The following is an 18,866-nucleotide window of genomic DNA, read 5'->3' as shown; positions in this document are numbered from 1 at the left end:
AAAATTTTTACACTCTACATTTTTAAAAGAAGCTTCCATGTCAATTTCAGACTCTTGAATCTCTCCGGAGAAGTCTTTTGAAAAACAAAGTCCTGAGAATTTGGCATTTGAGAAGTTTAGGAAAATATAGAGATAACGACTGCAAATTTCGAGCCAAGTTCTTTCTTTATAATGCTTTATATTTTTATATAATGCTTAATGTAATGGTAATGCATTTCAATGCATTATTTGGTTTAAAAGTAATGCTAGCAATGTGTAATGCAACAAATTTAGCATTACAAGTTATGGTAATGTAATGCGTTACTCTCCAAAATCTAGTGAAATGCTGACATTTTGAGGCATTACCTCGCAAAACTATACTATTTTATGTATATTTATATTTTAAAATTGTGATTGAAGAACTGAAATTATACTTAATAAAAAATTATTTCAAAAAGGAAAGATTCTTGATTTAAAAAATAGGAAAAAAAATTCTATTCTTTAAAGTTGTCATTATTTCTAGCTATAACGATACAATTATAAGATATTGAAGAGTGTTGTTATTAAGAGTTTTGGAATCGTTTTTAAGAAATATGCATTTAGAAAATTCTTCACCATGAAGAATGTGTGAAAAACACACAATGCTACTTTCGCAAAGATTGCAAAATGGTATCTTTCAATCCGAGCTTCCTCTGCTTCTGTAGAACGTTTATTTAGTATATAGCTGGAAAGATTTTCAAACCCTACAGAATGCAGATAAAAGATGAAACTTTTGAATCTTTGACGATCATAAATTTTAAAAGTGCAAGATCAATCTTATTATAAATCATCCAATTTAAACCTGATAGTGAACATGAACGTGTGGATATGTTCAAGTGTGTTTCATATACATGTATTAAACATTTTTTTATTTAGCTTTACTTTTTTGAAACTTATTATTGACAATGTAATTATAATTAATTACTTTATTCGCGTGCTTTACTTTAAGAAAATTAAGTAATAATAACTGGAATACAGTAAATAATGTTAGAAAACTATAAATAAATTGTCTATATAATCTGTATGTACATGCAGTCTTGTTTATCATAAATCTCCCTCCGTATTGTTAAAAGCTTTGATAAACACTAAACTTAGTTGCATTAATCCGCAAATATTTGAATTTAATTTAGATCGACTTATATCGCTGGAACAGACACCTGAATTACGGCAATAAAGGATAGCCTCGATACCCAAACAATTAAAATAACTCCATCAATGCATCTGCCGTTTAATTTATAGATAGGCCACGTAACATGTCTTACTTTCAATCACTCAACAGCACAAAACCCTTCAACTGATTAAAAAGAAACGGTTTGAATGAAATGAAAATTAAAATGAATAAAAACAAACATAGAATTCGACATATGAGATTTATTAACATTTAACGATAACAATAAATAGTAAGCACTGACATCAATATTACACAATAACAATGAATACATCAGCATAATCTGTGAGACTACAGTCTCTTTCTAGACAATGCTTCATAAACTTGACTGGCCAAGTAACATTGTTACAGTATAACATCCCCTTGTTTACATCGAAAATATACAGCAATTCTCTGAAAATATAAGATCTACCTGCCAAATACATATAAAGACTGCCAAAAAAGAACAATCCTAAGGAATGTTTTCCCTCGAGAAGCTTCATTCTTGTATACGAACGACATTTTTATTAGTTGTGGAAATGATAAAATAGATCAGCTCCATTATTTAGATATAAAATTTAATTACAAAGTGCAAGTATTGAAATTATGAAATCAACCAGACTCGCCTCATTTTTTCGAGCAGCAGCCGCCGGTGATATTTTCCCATTTTACGACTATCGTTTTAATGTATCCGTGCTCTTTTAACACCGTAAAAATCCACAGTTATCCTGTAGCTAATTTACACCTCACTGAGAAGTCTCGAAAGCAACCGATAATCTCTTACGTTCGAATGTTCCAACAATCCCTTATCACACAAATATTTCTAACTCTTGAGCCGTATTTGCATAATTGTAGCAATTTCGCTATCCTATTCCGCATTCAAAAGTAGTAAATTCTTCAGAGAAAAGGGAAATAAATCAAGGGACAACATGTCAAGCTAATTGTATCCGGGTACCTCACAACGTGACCTCTGTTTGTCACGTGGTTTTTCCACGGATACACAAGTTAACCTCATCCTCCTCCCGTTCGCCTGGCCGGCCTGTATCCCGGCCCTCCTCCACCCATCAATGGATTGTAATCTACAATATAAGTAACGTTAACGACATTAAGGGGGATGTGCGGCCATCTTGTACATTTGAGGATAAGAATGTAAATATATCTTGAATTGGCTTTTTTCTGCCCGAAACTGGCCAAAAATGTTGCCAAAATATATAAAAGCAATAAATACGAAGTCCTACATGTCATTTTATTTGCAAGTATGCATACAAGAACAGGACAATACCTTTTTAATCACCCAGAACCGCTGTCGAACTGCGCACCTATACAGACTTATTTTGGAAATTTAAGAATCTGAAAAAATATGAAGGGGTGCATTGGTGTGCTCTCTACAACCATTTGTTGAGAAAAATGTCTACGCTTGCTTATTTAAGTTGAAACTTTGTCTCAAAGTAAGGTACCCTTTTCTTAAAATGGGCCTCAAAAACCACAAGATATATTTGTCTGTGTCTGTGGAGGTACATTGCAGATAATACTATCATTAAAATAAGATGTACTCTTTTTTAATTTAAGACAATCACTTTTTTGGACCCCTATCCCACTTCTAAAAAGAATAAGCTTTATTTTATACCTATAAAACTAAACAATCCACATAAAACAAACATGGGACAGGTATAGAGATGTATATTAAATTCAAAACGGATTGTTTGGAATTGACATTTATTTTTTCTATGAAAATATAACGTCAATGTGTCTTTATAGACACAGGAGTTTTAATTATAGACTGGATTTTTCTAAAACAGATCCCACGTAGACTAATAAAAATAGGGCACCCTATTTTGAGACAAAATTACAACTTAAATGAGCAAGCTTGGACATTTTTCTCAACAACTGATTGTAAAGAGGACACCAATGAACCCCCTTCATATTTTTTTTTAGATTTTTAAATCTTTAAAATGTCTGTACCTGCGCAGTTCGACAGCTGTTCTGAGTGATTAAAAAGGCATTGTCCTGTTCTTGTATGAATACTTTTCAAACAAAATGACTTGTAGGACTTCGTATTTATTGCTTTTATATATGATGGCAATATTTTTGGACAGTTTCCGGCAGAAACAATCCAGTTCAAGAAATGTTTACATTCTTATCCTCAAATGTACAAGGTGGCCGCACATCCTCCTTAAGTAAAACAAAATAATACCATGAGATACATGATTATATTGGTTTTGACCATGCTTAAAATAGTATTCATAGTAACAATTTTATGATTTATGACAAAATGCAATTTTAAAAATAAACCATTTCTGACATGAATGACAAATAACTCAACGCGTATCAAGATTTTTTTAAGGTTATGCTTAACTTTCTATTTTCACCTACCATTTTGTCGTAATTTGGGTTTTGGTTTTAGTTTCCCCGGACTCTCTGAAGACTCGTCTTTCTGCAAATGTAGCAACGAAATTTACTCTAACAACAACATATCCATCTAGATCCCTTCTAGCATGATTATGTCAGACATGAAAAATGCTTTACTTCACAACCATGAAAACAAAAAATAGTCTTGCTAAGTATCATCTGCAATTCCCACTATACAAGATATACGGTACAAACATGCAGTTGCCGAGTATACGAATTAGATTTCTTGTTCAAGTGACATTATGCGTTTTATATACTTGCAACGGTATGTATGCTCTATGGCCAAATCCCTTTCTTAGTACATGTATTCTCTCTGACGGCAATGTGTATTGTATGCATCCTAAGTAGATTTAGTTCCACTAGGGGACATAGAACTTTTAAATCGCAATTTATGTTCACAGTTCAACTAAAAATTGCGTTGCAAGGAATCATACCAAAGTACTGATGCACATAAAGAGATGATTGACTTGTTCCTCGTGTGTTTTTATATCTTACATCGTTAATAGGATTCTTTGCCCAGAGGTCAACTGAACCGCTGACGAGCTATTTAAAGTTAGACCAATACTGGAACATCGGGGACGTTAAACAGTGATGGCTCGCTGCTGCAAAATACCTGACTTTGAAGTCTATCCCGACTGACCATCAACCTTTATAGTTCTGAAGTCAAGCGCTTGACGTTGGAACAGTGCGCATGCATTAAATCCTCTTAGACGTCTTGTAAAGACCAAGGTTCAAATTCTTACCGTGCAAAACAATCTAACTGAAGACAAATAACGTGGTTTATTTGCTTCGGACACCATTCCGAAATAAACGGTGTGCTTATTAATAAAAAAAACCCATCATGACTTGCAGTATAGTACAATGTGATATCCAGTCAATTAAAAACAGGACTTTTAATGTTTGTTTGATTTCTACATTTCGTGATTAAACAAATAAATTAGATTATCAATCTTAACTTGCAGACAATTATGAAATACGGTTTCTTAACTATATATTGCTGCATAAATCATCATTAACAAGGTTCAACCGAACATCTATAATTAAAAAATAAAACCGTAATGAGAAAACCTGTTTTATGCAACAGCTTTCTGTGGATAACCAAATTATCCGGAAATTGAAACCAGTCTGAATAATAACTAATCCGTCATTAAGGACTGAATGACGGAGAAGAGGCTCGTATTCTGTCCTCAGCCGAATTAATATAACCACAAAGCCTCGTGTTTTTCAGTATCAGATTTTCGCTGTTGACCATAAACTATCCGAAAAGTCTGCTAGACGGGCATGCTTCCGTTGAAACAACGACAATCCGGACCTGTCTCGAATTTTAACTCATATTGCGTATACTTGAGACACGTGTTCTTTAGTATATCTTTTAATTTCAGTTCAGTATTCTGGTTCAATTTAATAATGAATCAGATATTATGTGCGAAATTTTACTGTAACAATTTGGCGTTCGCTGGTAAGCTTGGTAAACAACGGTCATTGCTGATTATAACTGCTGTCCTGTTGCATTTAATTCATTTACTTTATATCTCTGTCAAATTATTTTTCAGCTAATTTTAAGAATGAGTCACATGTAGAATAATACAAATATTTCGTACAATTGTTTTTTTACGGTGCATCTATTAGTTTTTTATGTAAAAGCAATAAAAAATTAGTTTATAGTCTTTTTTTTCAAGCAGATGAAACGTTCAAGACTATGTTACATAAAAAGCTGTAAAATTGTTTTCTTAAAAAAGAAGAACAATTCAATTTGTCTAAACAATATAAGACAACAAAGAGAAATAGTTAAATTATTGCTATATATACAAGCATACCCATGTCATTTTGTAAATGTAAATGAACTTGGTTTGTGTTCATGCAAAACCGGTAAGACACTAAACTCATCATTCAGAGGTAGAAGGATTAAAATGTTTCTTTGTTTTTTTTTTAAGTAAACGTAACGTTTAATATATATATATATATATATATATATATATATATATATATATATATATATATATATATATATATATATATATATGTGTGTGTGTGTGTGTGTGTGTGTGTGTGTAAAATACATCGCAAACATTAGCCAATAATGGTCATCTATCGGTCATTGGTACATAAGCAAAGGCACGATATGTATTGGTCCCTAAACATTAATCTATGTGTCGAGATCAAATTTGCAGGACTCACAAATTCACGTACAAAGAATATTAACACTTAAAGTTGGATAAAGTGTTTGAAACAAAAAATGGACATGTTATTATATGTTTATTGAATTCGGCATGGTTTTACACTGTGGTGACAATATTTAAGTTTTTCATGACAGGGGTGTGTACTAATACCAATTTTTTTTTCTATTTGTAATAAGAGAGATAGATGGTCGTGGCCATATTAGGGCTATATTTACCTACCTCCTTAAAATGAAAAACTATCAAAAGATATAGTAAAAATCTTCAATGTTTGTTTTTTATTTATGGGCAAATATATCATGTGTCAAAGCTTAAGGAACATCTGATGATTAATAATCGAACATGTTCAACGTTCTCATTTTTATTCTTTTGGACTTTTTCTCTTACTTTAAGGCTTTATAGGAATTATGTAGAAAATGAAATAATTTCTTGACATTCTATATTGAATCACGGAAAAAGTAATACCAAAACCTATATATTTAGACTGACATCATTTAAAGACATCATTCTAAAGAGGAGGCCAAGAGCTTGTTTAATGCCGTTTTTAAGAGACTCCACGCATTCATAACATATTTATTAGTCAAAATAAAAATGGACAACACTCTGAAAAGTGTGACTTATTTACTTTGTATATCATAGAAAATAACAGCTTAAAACATGGTTTTTCATTGTGTTTACCGAAAATTTTTGTCCAGTTATACTCAAACAAAGCTATTGTTGTGAAGCATCATAGAAGAAATTTGTCTCTTCAAACATTTAAGAGATCTTGATCATAAGTTACTATCGCATGTTGTCTTTTCAGATTTTCTTCACCTGTTCTATCATTTTAATATCATCTTAGTTTCTATTGTCAACTTTTCAGCTTAGGGAGTGGGCTGAAATAGTCAAGTACCTACGATGTACCATCCAATCCTTCTTTTTGAAGATAATTAAAATATTAGATATTGTTTTAACTACGTGTTTACATAAACTCGTGTATATCAAAGATATTCAGCATTCTACTACTAATTGTAAATAGCGATGTTCGATATAAAATGAAACAAATAAATCACCCTTTCCAGCATACTACCGTACGAGTTCACAGTAAGTGTGTTCAATTAGTAACCTGTTTTATAATTGGGGTCATGTTTTTAATACTGTATCAGTTTAATCACTTCTCCCTGAACAAATTACCCCTCAGATCTCCTATTTCTGTCGTTGCTAGCGTTTCAATTACGTTAGAAGAAAGAGGTCCGTCTTGTACGCGTGTAGGAGAAAGATTCGTCCAATAATTCACAAGAGGGCGGCTACCGAACCGTCATAAATTCCACTCGACAGAATGGACAGATTCAGAAAGAACAAGATCGTGAATACGGTACAAGCATTTAGAAAAAACAGAAGGTAAGTCCATTTAACAATACAGTGTTGACAAAACCGCGAAAGTAAGAATTGTTTTCATTAATTATTAATTTTCTGGAAATTGTTATCCCTACTATTTTGATCAATATCATTGTAAAAAATGTGTTAAAATCTTCTTTACAGCGGATTAACTATTTAACATTGAAATATTCTCCAATAATAACTTAATTTTAAATTTAGTTTCATTTAACTTCCGTATAAGGTTGAAAAAGGAAAATGTTGCTTTAAAATAACAGCATTTGTGGTCATTAGCATGCACTACAATTTTTTTAAGTTAAAGTAACATGTACTCTAAATAATTAATCTGCTGATGCTGCATGCCATTTCGAAGTACATGAAAATAAATTTGTTGTCATATCTAAAATTTGACAAATTGTGTTGTACATTTTGCTTTACCATCTACCCAATAGGATATACATATACCATACTTTTCTTAACTTCGATCGGCATTCACGTTTATAATCACAAAGAATCTTATTTGTGTCCATCTCTACTGTCACCCAGCAGTGATCCCGGTTTTGCCTGCAAAGCCTCATTTAGTTTTTGTTTTAAAATGCACATTTCTAACATAACTTGAAAAAAAAACGAGTTAAAGTGACTGTTAATGTAAATGCAATATATTACACCTTTATCGCATTTTGTTAAATAAATACTGATGCATGTTAAGCTTGTATCATTTAGAAAATATCGATAAAGATTTGGTTTGTTGCAGTGATGATTTGAACTTAAAACCCCCGCAAGTGAAATAATTCCATAACTCTTTAGAGAAGTCTTTTAAATGAGCATAATCTATAAAACACTTAAGCATTTTATTTGGTAAATATGAAAGGAGAGAACATGAGGAATCTGACTCTGGTGACATAAAACAAAGTTCATAAATACATCCAGAGGCGAATCTATCAAAGTATCATTGGCCCCTGTGGGACCTAGTAGGATTATTATCCTAGCAAAGAGACCAATCAAGTACAAAAACGTATTAATCAGTTTCCCGCGAAAACGTTAGTGAGGCGATTGTATAGTCATAAATATAATCACTTTCAACTGGAACGGGTCCTCTTGGACTTTCCAGAGGAACACCGTGAATTTATACACCATCGCCTCAACTGTAAAATGCATCAAACTTCTTTTAATTTACTTTCCAAAGTTCTCTTGTCATGGTAATTCCATGGGATTATTAGAGCAAGCCGGTTTCCTCACTCAACATAAAACACTTGGGAAGTTTATCATGATCAGACAACAAATTAGAAGGCTACAAAGAACTCGGGCATGTCTTCAGATGAGCAAATATTCCGGGAAAAAAGTCCTGAAATGTATTTTCTTGGGAAAACTTTCTAATTTGGTCATGATTGCAGGAAAAAATTGAGCTCGTAATAGCGTACCTACGATATGTAATGATTACGAAACTCTGCAACAAAGTAACTTAAGGCAATTATTTGAGAGAGAGAGAGAGAGAGAGAGAGAGAGAGAGAGAGAAAGAGAAAGAGTGTGTGTGTACAACAGCATATAAAGGTGGAACCAAATCTCATACACATATTATGAATCAACAAATAAATAGTTAAGTGTATTAAAGCAGTGTTTCATGACATAAAATATAAATATTTCATCGGCAAGAAAACAATAGTTAGGCCGCCTTCTGCTCTACCCTTAATAGCAAATAAAATGTCGCTATTTGTAATTTGCTCGTGTTCTTAAATTCTGAAAATATGATAATTTGTAGCTGAGGTTTATGATCAATCCGTAACTTTCAAAACACTTAACTCATAGCCGAAAGCTTTTCCGATCGTTTTCGCCATGATGCCCAAAATAAGCTTCCAACGACATAACTTATCACTACAGTTAAGACACGGGTTTTTATTTTTCTCGTTCATCGCTAGCCACGACTTGCTCAATTTATGAGCTCAATCTTTATAGCATTTTTTTAAAGGTTCAACTGGTTCTCTCCGGGTAATTTTACAGAGTTAATATGGAAATCGCATATAAATGCGGGGATAAGAACTAGTTTTCCTACACTCCTCAAGAAGTTTTATATTTCTCCACCGAGAAGTGTCATAAACAATGCAAATTAAGCTATGCTTAAGCACCTGGACAGCCAATCACAAGAGCGCGTTACATCAAATACAGTTTAATAACAGAGATGTTCATAACAGTCCAACAACTTTCCTGGAAAATAAGCGGAAATGAACGAATGAACGATTTCTCTTACAGTATCATTTAGCAAGACAGTGATTACTAATATAACACAACTCAACAGTCAGTTCGATAACTTTGAATGTATTGACCTAAAAAAAAAAGCCCAAAACAAAATATAATTATATTAAAAAGCACACAAGACCATTGCTACAATATTCAAATAATACTTATCCTGAAATTAAAGTTCAAATATACATGAATACAAGTACATACTGATGATGCCAATAAAATTGGCATCTTTTGTTAACTTGTAAATGTGTATCGATGTATATAAATTAATCATCGTCATGGAACAAATATATAACTTTGATATCTTTTTTACAGGCTAAAAAGACAATGTACAGACTAAATTTTCATCAAATTCGGACTTTAGCACCAGCACTGTTTTTAGTTCTTATGTTTTGTTCTTGCGCAGTAAGCGCATCACGTGACGACTATCAGACTGAGCCTACAGAGCGGGAGATTAACGGAGAACTTGCTTACATTCTTTCCAATATTCGTCAGAAATTACGAAGCACCGATTCAGATTCATACCCAGTTTTATTGCAACCTTCATCAATAAATGCAAAGAGATCGAGATTCGGAAACCCTTCAACGAAGAAGCGCGGAGGCATCTGGATCTGGATGCCAGCACAAGGATACGTGTCAGTACCACGTGACGAGGTCGGTGGAGCCAGCAATAAAGGTTCCTCTTCAAATCTTTTACGATATGGCTAAAGACATTGCTGTCTTTACGGAACTATGCCAACCAGCTTGACAAGCATTTGTTTATTTTTTCAAAATAAAGCAGCTAAATATTAGGTTTTATTTGTTTTGTCATCTACATGTATATACACACCGTAAATTGGTTTATTACCTTTATAAAATAACTGCTAGAATACACAAGTGCAACATTATTTCAAACAAGTAAAGACACAAAAAAGTGTGCTTTTCATGACCTAAACAGACAAAAAATGTAATCAGTTCTCCAAACTGTGCTTGAGGTAAGAAGGCTGATATTTTTCATTATTTTTTTTTCATTGAAGATATTTGAATGCAAGAAACCATCACTCAATCACTCAACAAACTTTCCAGGCTTAAAGAAATAGAATTAATATAAACGACTTATGTCTCTTGCTATGGGATAATTAATCTTTGTCTTATAATGAAAAAAGTTCTTTGAAAAAAGTAATAATTTGTTAAGTAAATCTGAAAGATTGAAGCAATATTTCAATGCTCTAACTCCACCTCACCATTTTGTTAGTATGTGATGATATGATCACTGAAATATGGATTATCAGTTGACTTGTTCTAAAATCTTTGATATATCAGGTAAAAAGTTATTCATGTATAATAATCATACAATTACCTGTTATATGTTTTCAAATCAAATGATTTTAATTAATCGGCTTGTGCATTGCAAATGTAACATCATCCAACCATTTTTAATGTCTAATATACCATCATTTAGTATAATTGAAGTTGAAAGGATTAAATTGCCATTTCATTGGTATGATTAATCATTTAATTTAATATATCTATCAAGAATTGTCTCACCATTTGGAACAAAAAAAGAAGGAAATTGAAACAAGAACCAAAAAGAAGAACAACCAAACTCAGTATTTTGTGAAACTAGACTGATAATGCAAGTCATCCAGTTTTTTTCTCTTCAAGCTCAGCTTGAAACTATGTGTATGGAGTACTTACAGGTTTAACTTTGGACCTATATCCCTTCCCATCTTGTAGATTCTCCCATTCTTCTATTTTCTGTTTCCGTTTTTCTTCTTCTTTCTAAAAAAACATCACAAAATACCCATAAAATAACCAATGCAATTCATACTGCAGCTTTGCCCATTAAAAGAATAAATTCCAGTGACTGGTTGGATGAGTGTTTAATAAAACAGCAATCAAGACACAGTTTGCACTTTGACCTGCTTGGTAAGACATACCATATATCCGGTAATTTTTGAGATGATCTAATATTCGCTTTTGGTGCAATCTCTTTTAAAATCGCAAATTATCAAACTACTCAGAAATTATATTCTTTATTATTTTCAAAAAAAAAAATTTTCAATCGCAAAAAATGACTGATGAAAATAAAAAATGCTACCTATTTTGCTGTTAAAATTTTTTTGCAAATTTTGTGACACGCAAAAACCCCCCCAGATATATGGTTAATGGTTACCTGTTTCTGCAGTTCGGCATACATGGCTGCTTTGGCATCATGTTCCTCTTGAAGTTTCATCCGTGCCCTCTCCATGGCCTCCAGTCTTCTCTGAGTCGTGTCAGGATCTGTGGTTCAATATCAACAAGTGCCCTTATTTCACTCACAAATACCCATATATTAAACATGTACTACAGTTTCGGGTTTATTAACTAATGATAATGATCAATAAGTGAGAGGATTCTAGCATACGGTGCATTTAGTTTTGTTTCTTATTTAAGCTTGGAAATGAATAAAAAACAATATCTACAATATATGTAACTTTAAGAAACAGTCCAAGACTCTCATCTTGACTAATGTAACATAAATATTAAACAAAAGTAGAATGAAGGGGATTTGTGTGTACACTTGTATAGTCAGGGGACTGGACCATATAAAACAAACAAGCATATAGTCATTTTATCCCACATTTGAATTAATATAAAGTAGCCATCTTTTTACAATTTAATAATTTTCATTCTATAGTATATCTACAACAATGTACCCAAGACAAAACAAAGGTAAGAAGTGTCTGCATATGGTGCATTCAGTTCTTAAGATGATAAGTAGGAGCTTGTCTGGTGTACTTTGACTCTCAAAGCAATCAGAATTAAGGTAAGCGTCCTTATTGCAATTTAAGATATCTTCTTTGTAGTACAGCCAACATCAAACAAAAAAAGAAGAAGCTTAACAAGCTGCCATTAATGGCTGGCAAGAAAGGTCAGATTTGTCTCTGTTAATTTTAATGGAATTTCTAGGCAAATGCTATTAAACTTCCACAGGTCTGACAACGGAATGCTGGGGAGACATTAAGGTCTTTCACATCAATTTCAATACACTGTAGCTGTCACCTGTCTACTTCCTGTGTTGTGTTAGGGTTGCATCTGTGTTCAGTACATCATTTTCCAAGCAATTGATAAATGTATGAAAGTAGTGAACTGATGTAAATCCTAATTATCTTTGATGATCATCCTAAATGTCTAATTATCTTTGATGATCATTTTAATTGTCTTTGATTATTACTGCCTGTACATATTACAGATATGAAATATAAAACCTGATATTACCATTATACAAACTAAAATTAATGACCGCAACCAAATTACAGATGTTTTCCATGGTATTAATTTTATTAAATAAGATTATTAAATAAGATAATCATGTTCTAACTTATACTGTTCATAAATTTCTTTGACATTCTTTAATTATTCAGTAAATCCTTCAATAAAGGAGCAAATACTTTAAAAACACCCTCCAGACATCTGAAACCACAAATCAAGAATGCTAACCATACTTTTTTGTCTTTACTTACCAAATTTTTTCTGGTAGCTTATGTCTTCAGCTTTGGATTTCAGTTTCCTGATTTTGGGGTCTAGTTTGGTCTTTATATACAAAAGGATGAGAACTCCCAAAAGAATAAACCATCCATATTGCTGCAAATATTCTACACCTGAAAAAAAATTGAATGTTTGATTTGATTGATTGAGTGACTGAAGACATTGGTTAAAGTTTAAACCCATACAAGTCTCTACCTGACTTCCAAATCATTTGTAAGCTACCTGTCATTTAATAGTTCAATACCGCTGGTGCTAATTTGAATTCATATGGAAAGAAAATTTGAAATTAAACAGAGTTTGCCATCCTACTTCAATTTTTTTTGGTAAAAGAATACATAAAATTTTATACCCTATCTATCTCTCCAAGAGGTAATTGACAAGGCTGTACAAGATACCCATGCCAATTCAATTCACATTCTCCTTACTTTTATAGGTTAAGAATAGATTTGATCTTTTATAGGTTAAGAATAGATTTGATAAACAAGACACTTTGTTCAATAAAATCAGATTATTATAAATTAACCATAGTGTGCAGCTGTACAGTGTTATTAAGGTGGTGCATTGGCAAAGTAAGTAGTTTGTGTGTATATTTAAATATCTAATGCTAATAACATACAAATGTATTTTTTTTTACATTTAAAAAAAAACCCAACATAATGCTGTTTTTTAAATTGCCAATAATTTCTCATAGCTAGATTCTAATCTTCAAACAACTTAGATGATGTGTTTCCACGTGTTTATTTCATAGCAATGATCGTATAAGGAAGGGGTGTGTTTTTAGTGTTCCTTTATTAGGAAGCATAAAAAAATTTTTTTACTATAGACCAATCCACACTTTACAAAAGTTATGTCCCTTGGCCGCCATCTTTAGGGAAAAACCCATATTTTTCTCATAGTAGCCTTTGCAGTTTAGAGGGTTGTAACGTCGTTATTTAACACTAGAAATCCGTTTCCGCTGTGAATTTGAATTGCCCCAAGTTGGGGCAACCCACACATCGAAGGAACAAATTGAATTCCAAGAGATTTCTTCACAGGACGCCCAAGTATTTGGTTGCATTAAGAAGGGAAAAGTTGTTTTTTCCCTTTTGACCTTTGGGTTGACCCCGCAAAGGGGAACAACTTTTGCAAAGTGTGGATTGGACTTAAACTAAATCCAACTTTGTTGAGGACAAAAAAATTATCTGATTTGGTTAGGGCAAAAGTAACTAGTAAAATATTTTTAAAGAATATATAAAAAAAAAATGAAAAAATACCGGTATCAAAAAACATGAAAAAAAATAAAACACACATAACATTCTTAACAGAAAAAACTTAAAGTAATTTCAGACATCTGTGTTCAAAGAACATAATTTCCACATTTGTCTTTTCACACAAATTAAATCTAAGAAATATCCAGATACTGATATACCATATATGTATATTTGTGATGTATTTTATTTTCTCCACCACAATCTGTGATATAACGGTTCTATGTATTTTACACATGCTGTTCGTGTTTGTATAGTCATGTCCAAGGTCTAAAAACAAGCATTTTGAAATATTTTAATGAATTTGTCACATGCTTCAATAAATACACATGCTTAGAGGCCGAATGAATTTACCAGGTGGTAAATCTGAGGTGGGGGCTGGGTTTAATTTTTTAAGGTGTGAAAGCCGTCGGGGCTTGCAGTCTTCTTGCGGATAGAAACACTGCTAACCTCTATACACAGGCAGCAAATTAATACCCAGGAAATAAATAATTATTCAGAAATTATCGTAACTGGAGTATCTTTTTGTTTAATGTCTATATGAAGCCATTTTATGCATAAATGAATCCTTTCTAACAGTTGAACTTTTCTACATTGAAGTCTGTGTCGTCTGAATTTTCTCTAAACACACATGTAAAGCACAAGTGAATAAATTAAGTAAATTAATTTTGTTTTAAAATATAACTCAATACATCGTGTTTAGCACATCTTGACAGTGTTAAATGTAGTTTATTTTAACAAATAATTGTATAAGAAAACCATGTGATCAAGAAGAATGTGGAATGTAAAGGCGGCCATGTTACGATGAAATTGGAGTTTGTTTCCCAACTCATGCACCAAGTTACAATAATGCCTGTATTCACAGTAATTAAAGATTTAGTAGCTCATAAGTTTGTCTTAAAAAGAAGATTGAATATGTTTTGGAGCTGCTCATCTTTGTGGAATTTATTAGATCACAAAAATTCAAATTACGTTGTACAAATTTGTAGTTTAACATGATGACTAATTTTTAAAATCAATTTCAATAATGTTTAAACATCTAATTTTTATTTTCCCCTTTAAATCCAGGATGAAAGATATCAAAGATATTTATACAAATTGCTATTTGCTAATAAACAGAATTCCACAAACCAGGCAAGATCTTGCTTGGATGATCAATTCAATCAAACTGGGTGCTATTGTTTAAAAATTGATTGACAACAGCATCATTTTGAAGTTTGTACAGGTAATAAAGGGGGCGTTTGTAAAATGTTCAGCCCTAAATAGTGCCTCGTAAAAATGCTTTATGACAAAGAGGGGTCTGCTTTGAGCTAACTTTTCTTTAGAAACAACCAAGTTTGAAAGTAAAAGACATTACATGCTAGCCCCGATGTAAGGATAAATTGACAATGTGATATGAACACAAATTCTAGTAAATCTCCCTTGTATGGTCAATACTGAAATTTAGAATACGAAGTATATATATTAAGCATAACAATGAAAACTTTGAGCTATCAAAACTAAAATGATGGCAGATTGGCAATGCCATTTATAGTCCGAAATATCTGACGTTTTTCTCGCTTTTTTAACGATTTTGATATTTTTCGTTTCAGGAACAAAACCATCTTCTCCCTCTGAATGAATGGTGACGCCGTCATCATCCATTTCTGTTGGATTACGTGTCTTTCTTTTTGTCGATGATCGACGAAAAACCGGAGGAAGTTAATACAAGAACACTAAACTTAGAGTCGGATCGGATTTTGTAATCCCGGATAAAAAATCAGAAAACAAATCAGTTGCCAATGTACATATACTTGTATTTACTGAGGATGCAAATGTATTGCCGATATGAGGTATATATAAGAATGACTACCCTAGTCACTTTTTTGTTGAATATGGAATTCAAAAGACGATAAATTTTACTTTTTAAAAATAAATATCATACATGTAAATCTTGCTTTAGTTTGATGGATATGGGTAGCATTTAGCCATTTTATGAACGTAAAACATAAGCATTACAGGTACATGTACATGTACATATATCTTTTAAATACATGGTTTGATAAAAATCTGTCTAAAAGTGGAGGGACACATTAAAAATTTTGGAAAATTTATTTACCAAAATGAAAGAGTATGGCATCTGCATCATTTTGGGAGATTGAAGCAGTACTAAATGCACTTACATGAACCAAAAACCGCCTGAGAGAGAGAGAGAGAGAGAGAGAGAGAGAGAGAGAGAGAGAGGGATCAGGGTGCTTTATAGATCTATATTGTCACTCATTTCAATGATGAAGTCAGTCATACACCTACAAGTAAATTAATTAAGAAGGGACACATTCAAAATTTATAGATATTTGGAAGAATCCAAAAGTAAGAGGGGCAAGTAAAGTTGTGTAGAATTGATCAAAACAATCTGGATCGAAGTGTCAAAAATAGTCTTTGGGCAAAGACCCTCTGGTATCATTTTGGATTAAAAGATTTAAAGACTTATATGACATATTTAAGTGACTTATATTTAAACCAAACTCCTTTTATATCGAGAGTTTAAGATGAAGAAGTTTTAGTTGAAGATGTAAAATATTGAAAAAAGTCATAGAAATTCAGAACATTGATAAAGTCTTTATTACAATATTTCTAACATTTTTTTTCCACTTCCATTAAAAATTTTATACCCGTATTTAAAAAAAAGGAAATTGCAACAAATCTTTTGAACTGTCTTGGATCATTTGTGTATTTCCTTTAAGCATTGAATGATTATAGTTATATTCATTACTGATGTCTATTTTTATGAATTATATGTGTATTATCGCTGTAAAGCCATTATATACGCTCTCAGTCAGGGATATGAAACATACATGGAACAGCCTTAACACGTTATTTAGTTCGTTTCTGCAACTTAAAGTATGTTCCAGGAACTTAGAAGAGAAAAATATTTATTTTTTTAGAAATAGATATAATTTAATTATTAATTTTCAAAAGTAAATGTCAGATTGGTTATGTATTGATTAAACTTTTCATTTAATCTTACAAAAATAAAAATACTCAAAACACACACGTGAAGACGTTAATAATTGTGCACATGGCGCACGAATTATCAAAGTGTATTAATAGAAAATTAAATGTCGCAGATTTCCAATGCAAACATAAGGGAATTTAGCTGCAGAACTGTAGCTCTCCGGGAAAAAAATATTGACAGACCGGAGAGCTACAGGGCCACCCATTGAAAAAAATTGTATATTTATTGCGCAGAAAAACTTTCGCTAGTTTTGGACTGATTTACCTTATTTATACGCAAATTCTGTGAAAACAATTAGTACCATTAAATTCTTCATGCAATTTACTACTGATATCGCCTCTTTATTTACTTCAGACTCTCTCCGAAACACGCTACCGACCTCGGAAAATCAAGTATGTTGAATTTACATCGAGATCGAGAGTCGCCATTTTTACATGTAAACAAAGTGCACCACATGAATTTACGGGACGGGTGATGGTGTTTAAAAGACTATCCGAGGCAAGTGAAGAGACGATATCAGACGTGAATTCTACAGCGAACCGTACGCGCATAATTTTCGCGCATGTAACATTTTGTATTGTTATACGTTCATGTTAAATACGGAAATCTGATTGGTTAAGACGCAGTTCATAATCCGTTCTATTACCCTCAGCGTTAGCAACGCACTTAGCAACGGGTAACATTAAAAATTGCTACATGCGCGAAAATTATGCGCGTACGGTTCGCTGTACAATTCACGTTATTTCTATATAAAAGCAGTAAAATTTTCTTAAAAATTAAGACTTTCAGTATAACAAAATAAATAGTGCCTGTTTGGGAGGATAACAGTTGAAATTGACACCCTTAGAAAACCATTGTCAACCGACGCGAAGCGTACGGTTCGCTGTAGAATTCACGTCTGAAATCGTCTCTTCACTTGCCTCGGATAGTCTTTTAAACACCATCACCAGTCCTGTAAATTACCTTCCCACACAGGCACTATTTATATAATGTTACCCGTTGCTAAGTGCGTTGCTAACGCTGAGGGTAATAGAACGGATTATGAACTGCGTCTTAACCAATCAGATTTCAGTATTTAACATGAAAGTATAACAATTCGTTTTATTATACTTTCATGTTAAATTCGAAATCTTATTGGTTTAGACGCAGTTGATTATCCGTTCTATTACCCTCAGCGTTAGCAACACACCTAGCAACGGGTAACACAACGAATTTTTACATGCGCGTAAATTATGCGCGTACGGTTCGCCGTAGAATGTCATTTCTATATAAAAGCAGTAAAAATATTCTCTTAAATTAAGACATTCAGAATAATAAAATAAATAGTGCTTGTTTGGGAGGATAACAGTTGAAATTGACACCCCTCGAAAACCATTGTCAACCTCCGCTTCGCGTCGGTTGACAATGGTCTCCTCGGGGTGTCAATTTCAACTGTTACCCTCCCAAACAGGCACTATTTATATAGTGTTACCCGTTGCCAAGTGTGTTGATAACGCTGAGGGTAATAGAACGGATTATCAACTGCGTCTAAACCAATCAGATTTCAGTATTTAACATGAATGTATAATAATTCCCATTGCAAATCTTCTTAGATATCTGTTTTCGTTCCTGTGAATTTTTCCGAGTTAAGTTCGACGGACTTTTATTGCAGTCTCTCAGAACTCGTATAACTTAATTCACTCAGGTTTTCAAGCTTAAGTCGAGTTGAATTAGAAAAATGGTTTTATTTTTCATATACAAATTGTAAAAGCAGCAAAAGAAATAAA

At 32.6% G+C, this 18,866-nt stretch overlaps 1 protein-coding gene and 1 long non-coding RNA gene across 2 annotated transcripts; one reads left to right on the top strand and one right to left on the bottom strand.

Annotated features, from left to right (window-relative positions):
• Window positions 1-1,374: 1,374 nt before the first annotated feature.
• Window positions 1,375-15,749, bottom strand: LOC128156154 (selenoprotein S-like). The gene is made up of 6 exons (XM_052818187.1): window positions 15,675-15,749; window positions 12,834-13,011; window positions 11,504-11,610; window positions 11,026-11,109; window positions 3,539-3,599; window positions 1,375-2,244 (listed from the first exon to the last, which is right to left on the bottom strand). The coding sequence occupies exons 1-6, from the start codon at window positions 15,747-15,749 to the stop codon at window positions 2,177-2,179; spliced, it is 573 nt and encodes a 190-aa protein (XP_052674147.1). The 3' UTR covers window positions 1,375-2,176.
• Window positions 5,641-10,139, top strand: LOC128156155 (uncharacterized). Its single transcript, XR_008239677.1, has 2 exons — window positions 5,641-7,131; window positions 9,664-10,139. It is a non-coding gene; the product is annotated as an uncharacterized LOC128156155 (long non-coding RNA).
• Window positions 15,750-18,866: the final 3,117 nt, after the last annotated feature.

The sequence above is a fragment of the Crassostrea angulata genome, chromosome 7 (assembly GCF_025612915.1).
Source record: "Crassostrea angulata isolate pt1a10 chromosome 7, ASM2561291v2, whole genome shotgun sequence".
NCBI classification, from domain to species: Eukaryota; Metazoa; Mollusca; class Bivalvia; order Ostreida; family Ostreidae; genus Magallana; species Magallana angulata.
This window is presented reverse-complemented; position numbering and strand designations above follow the sequence as displayed.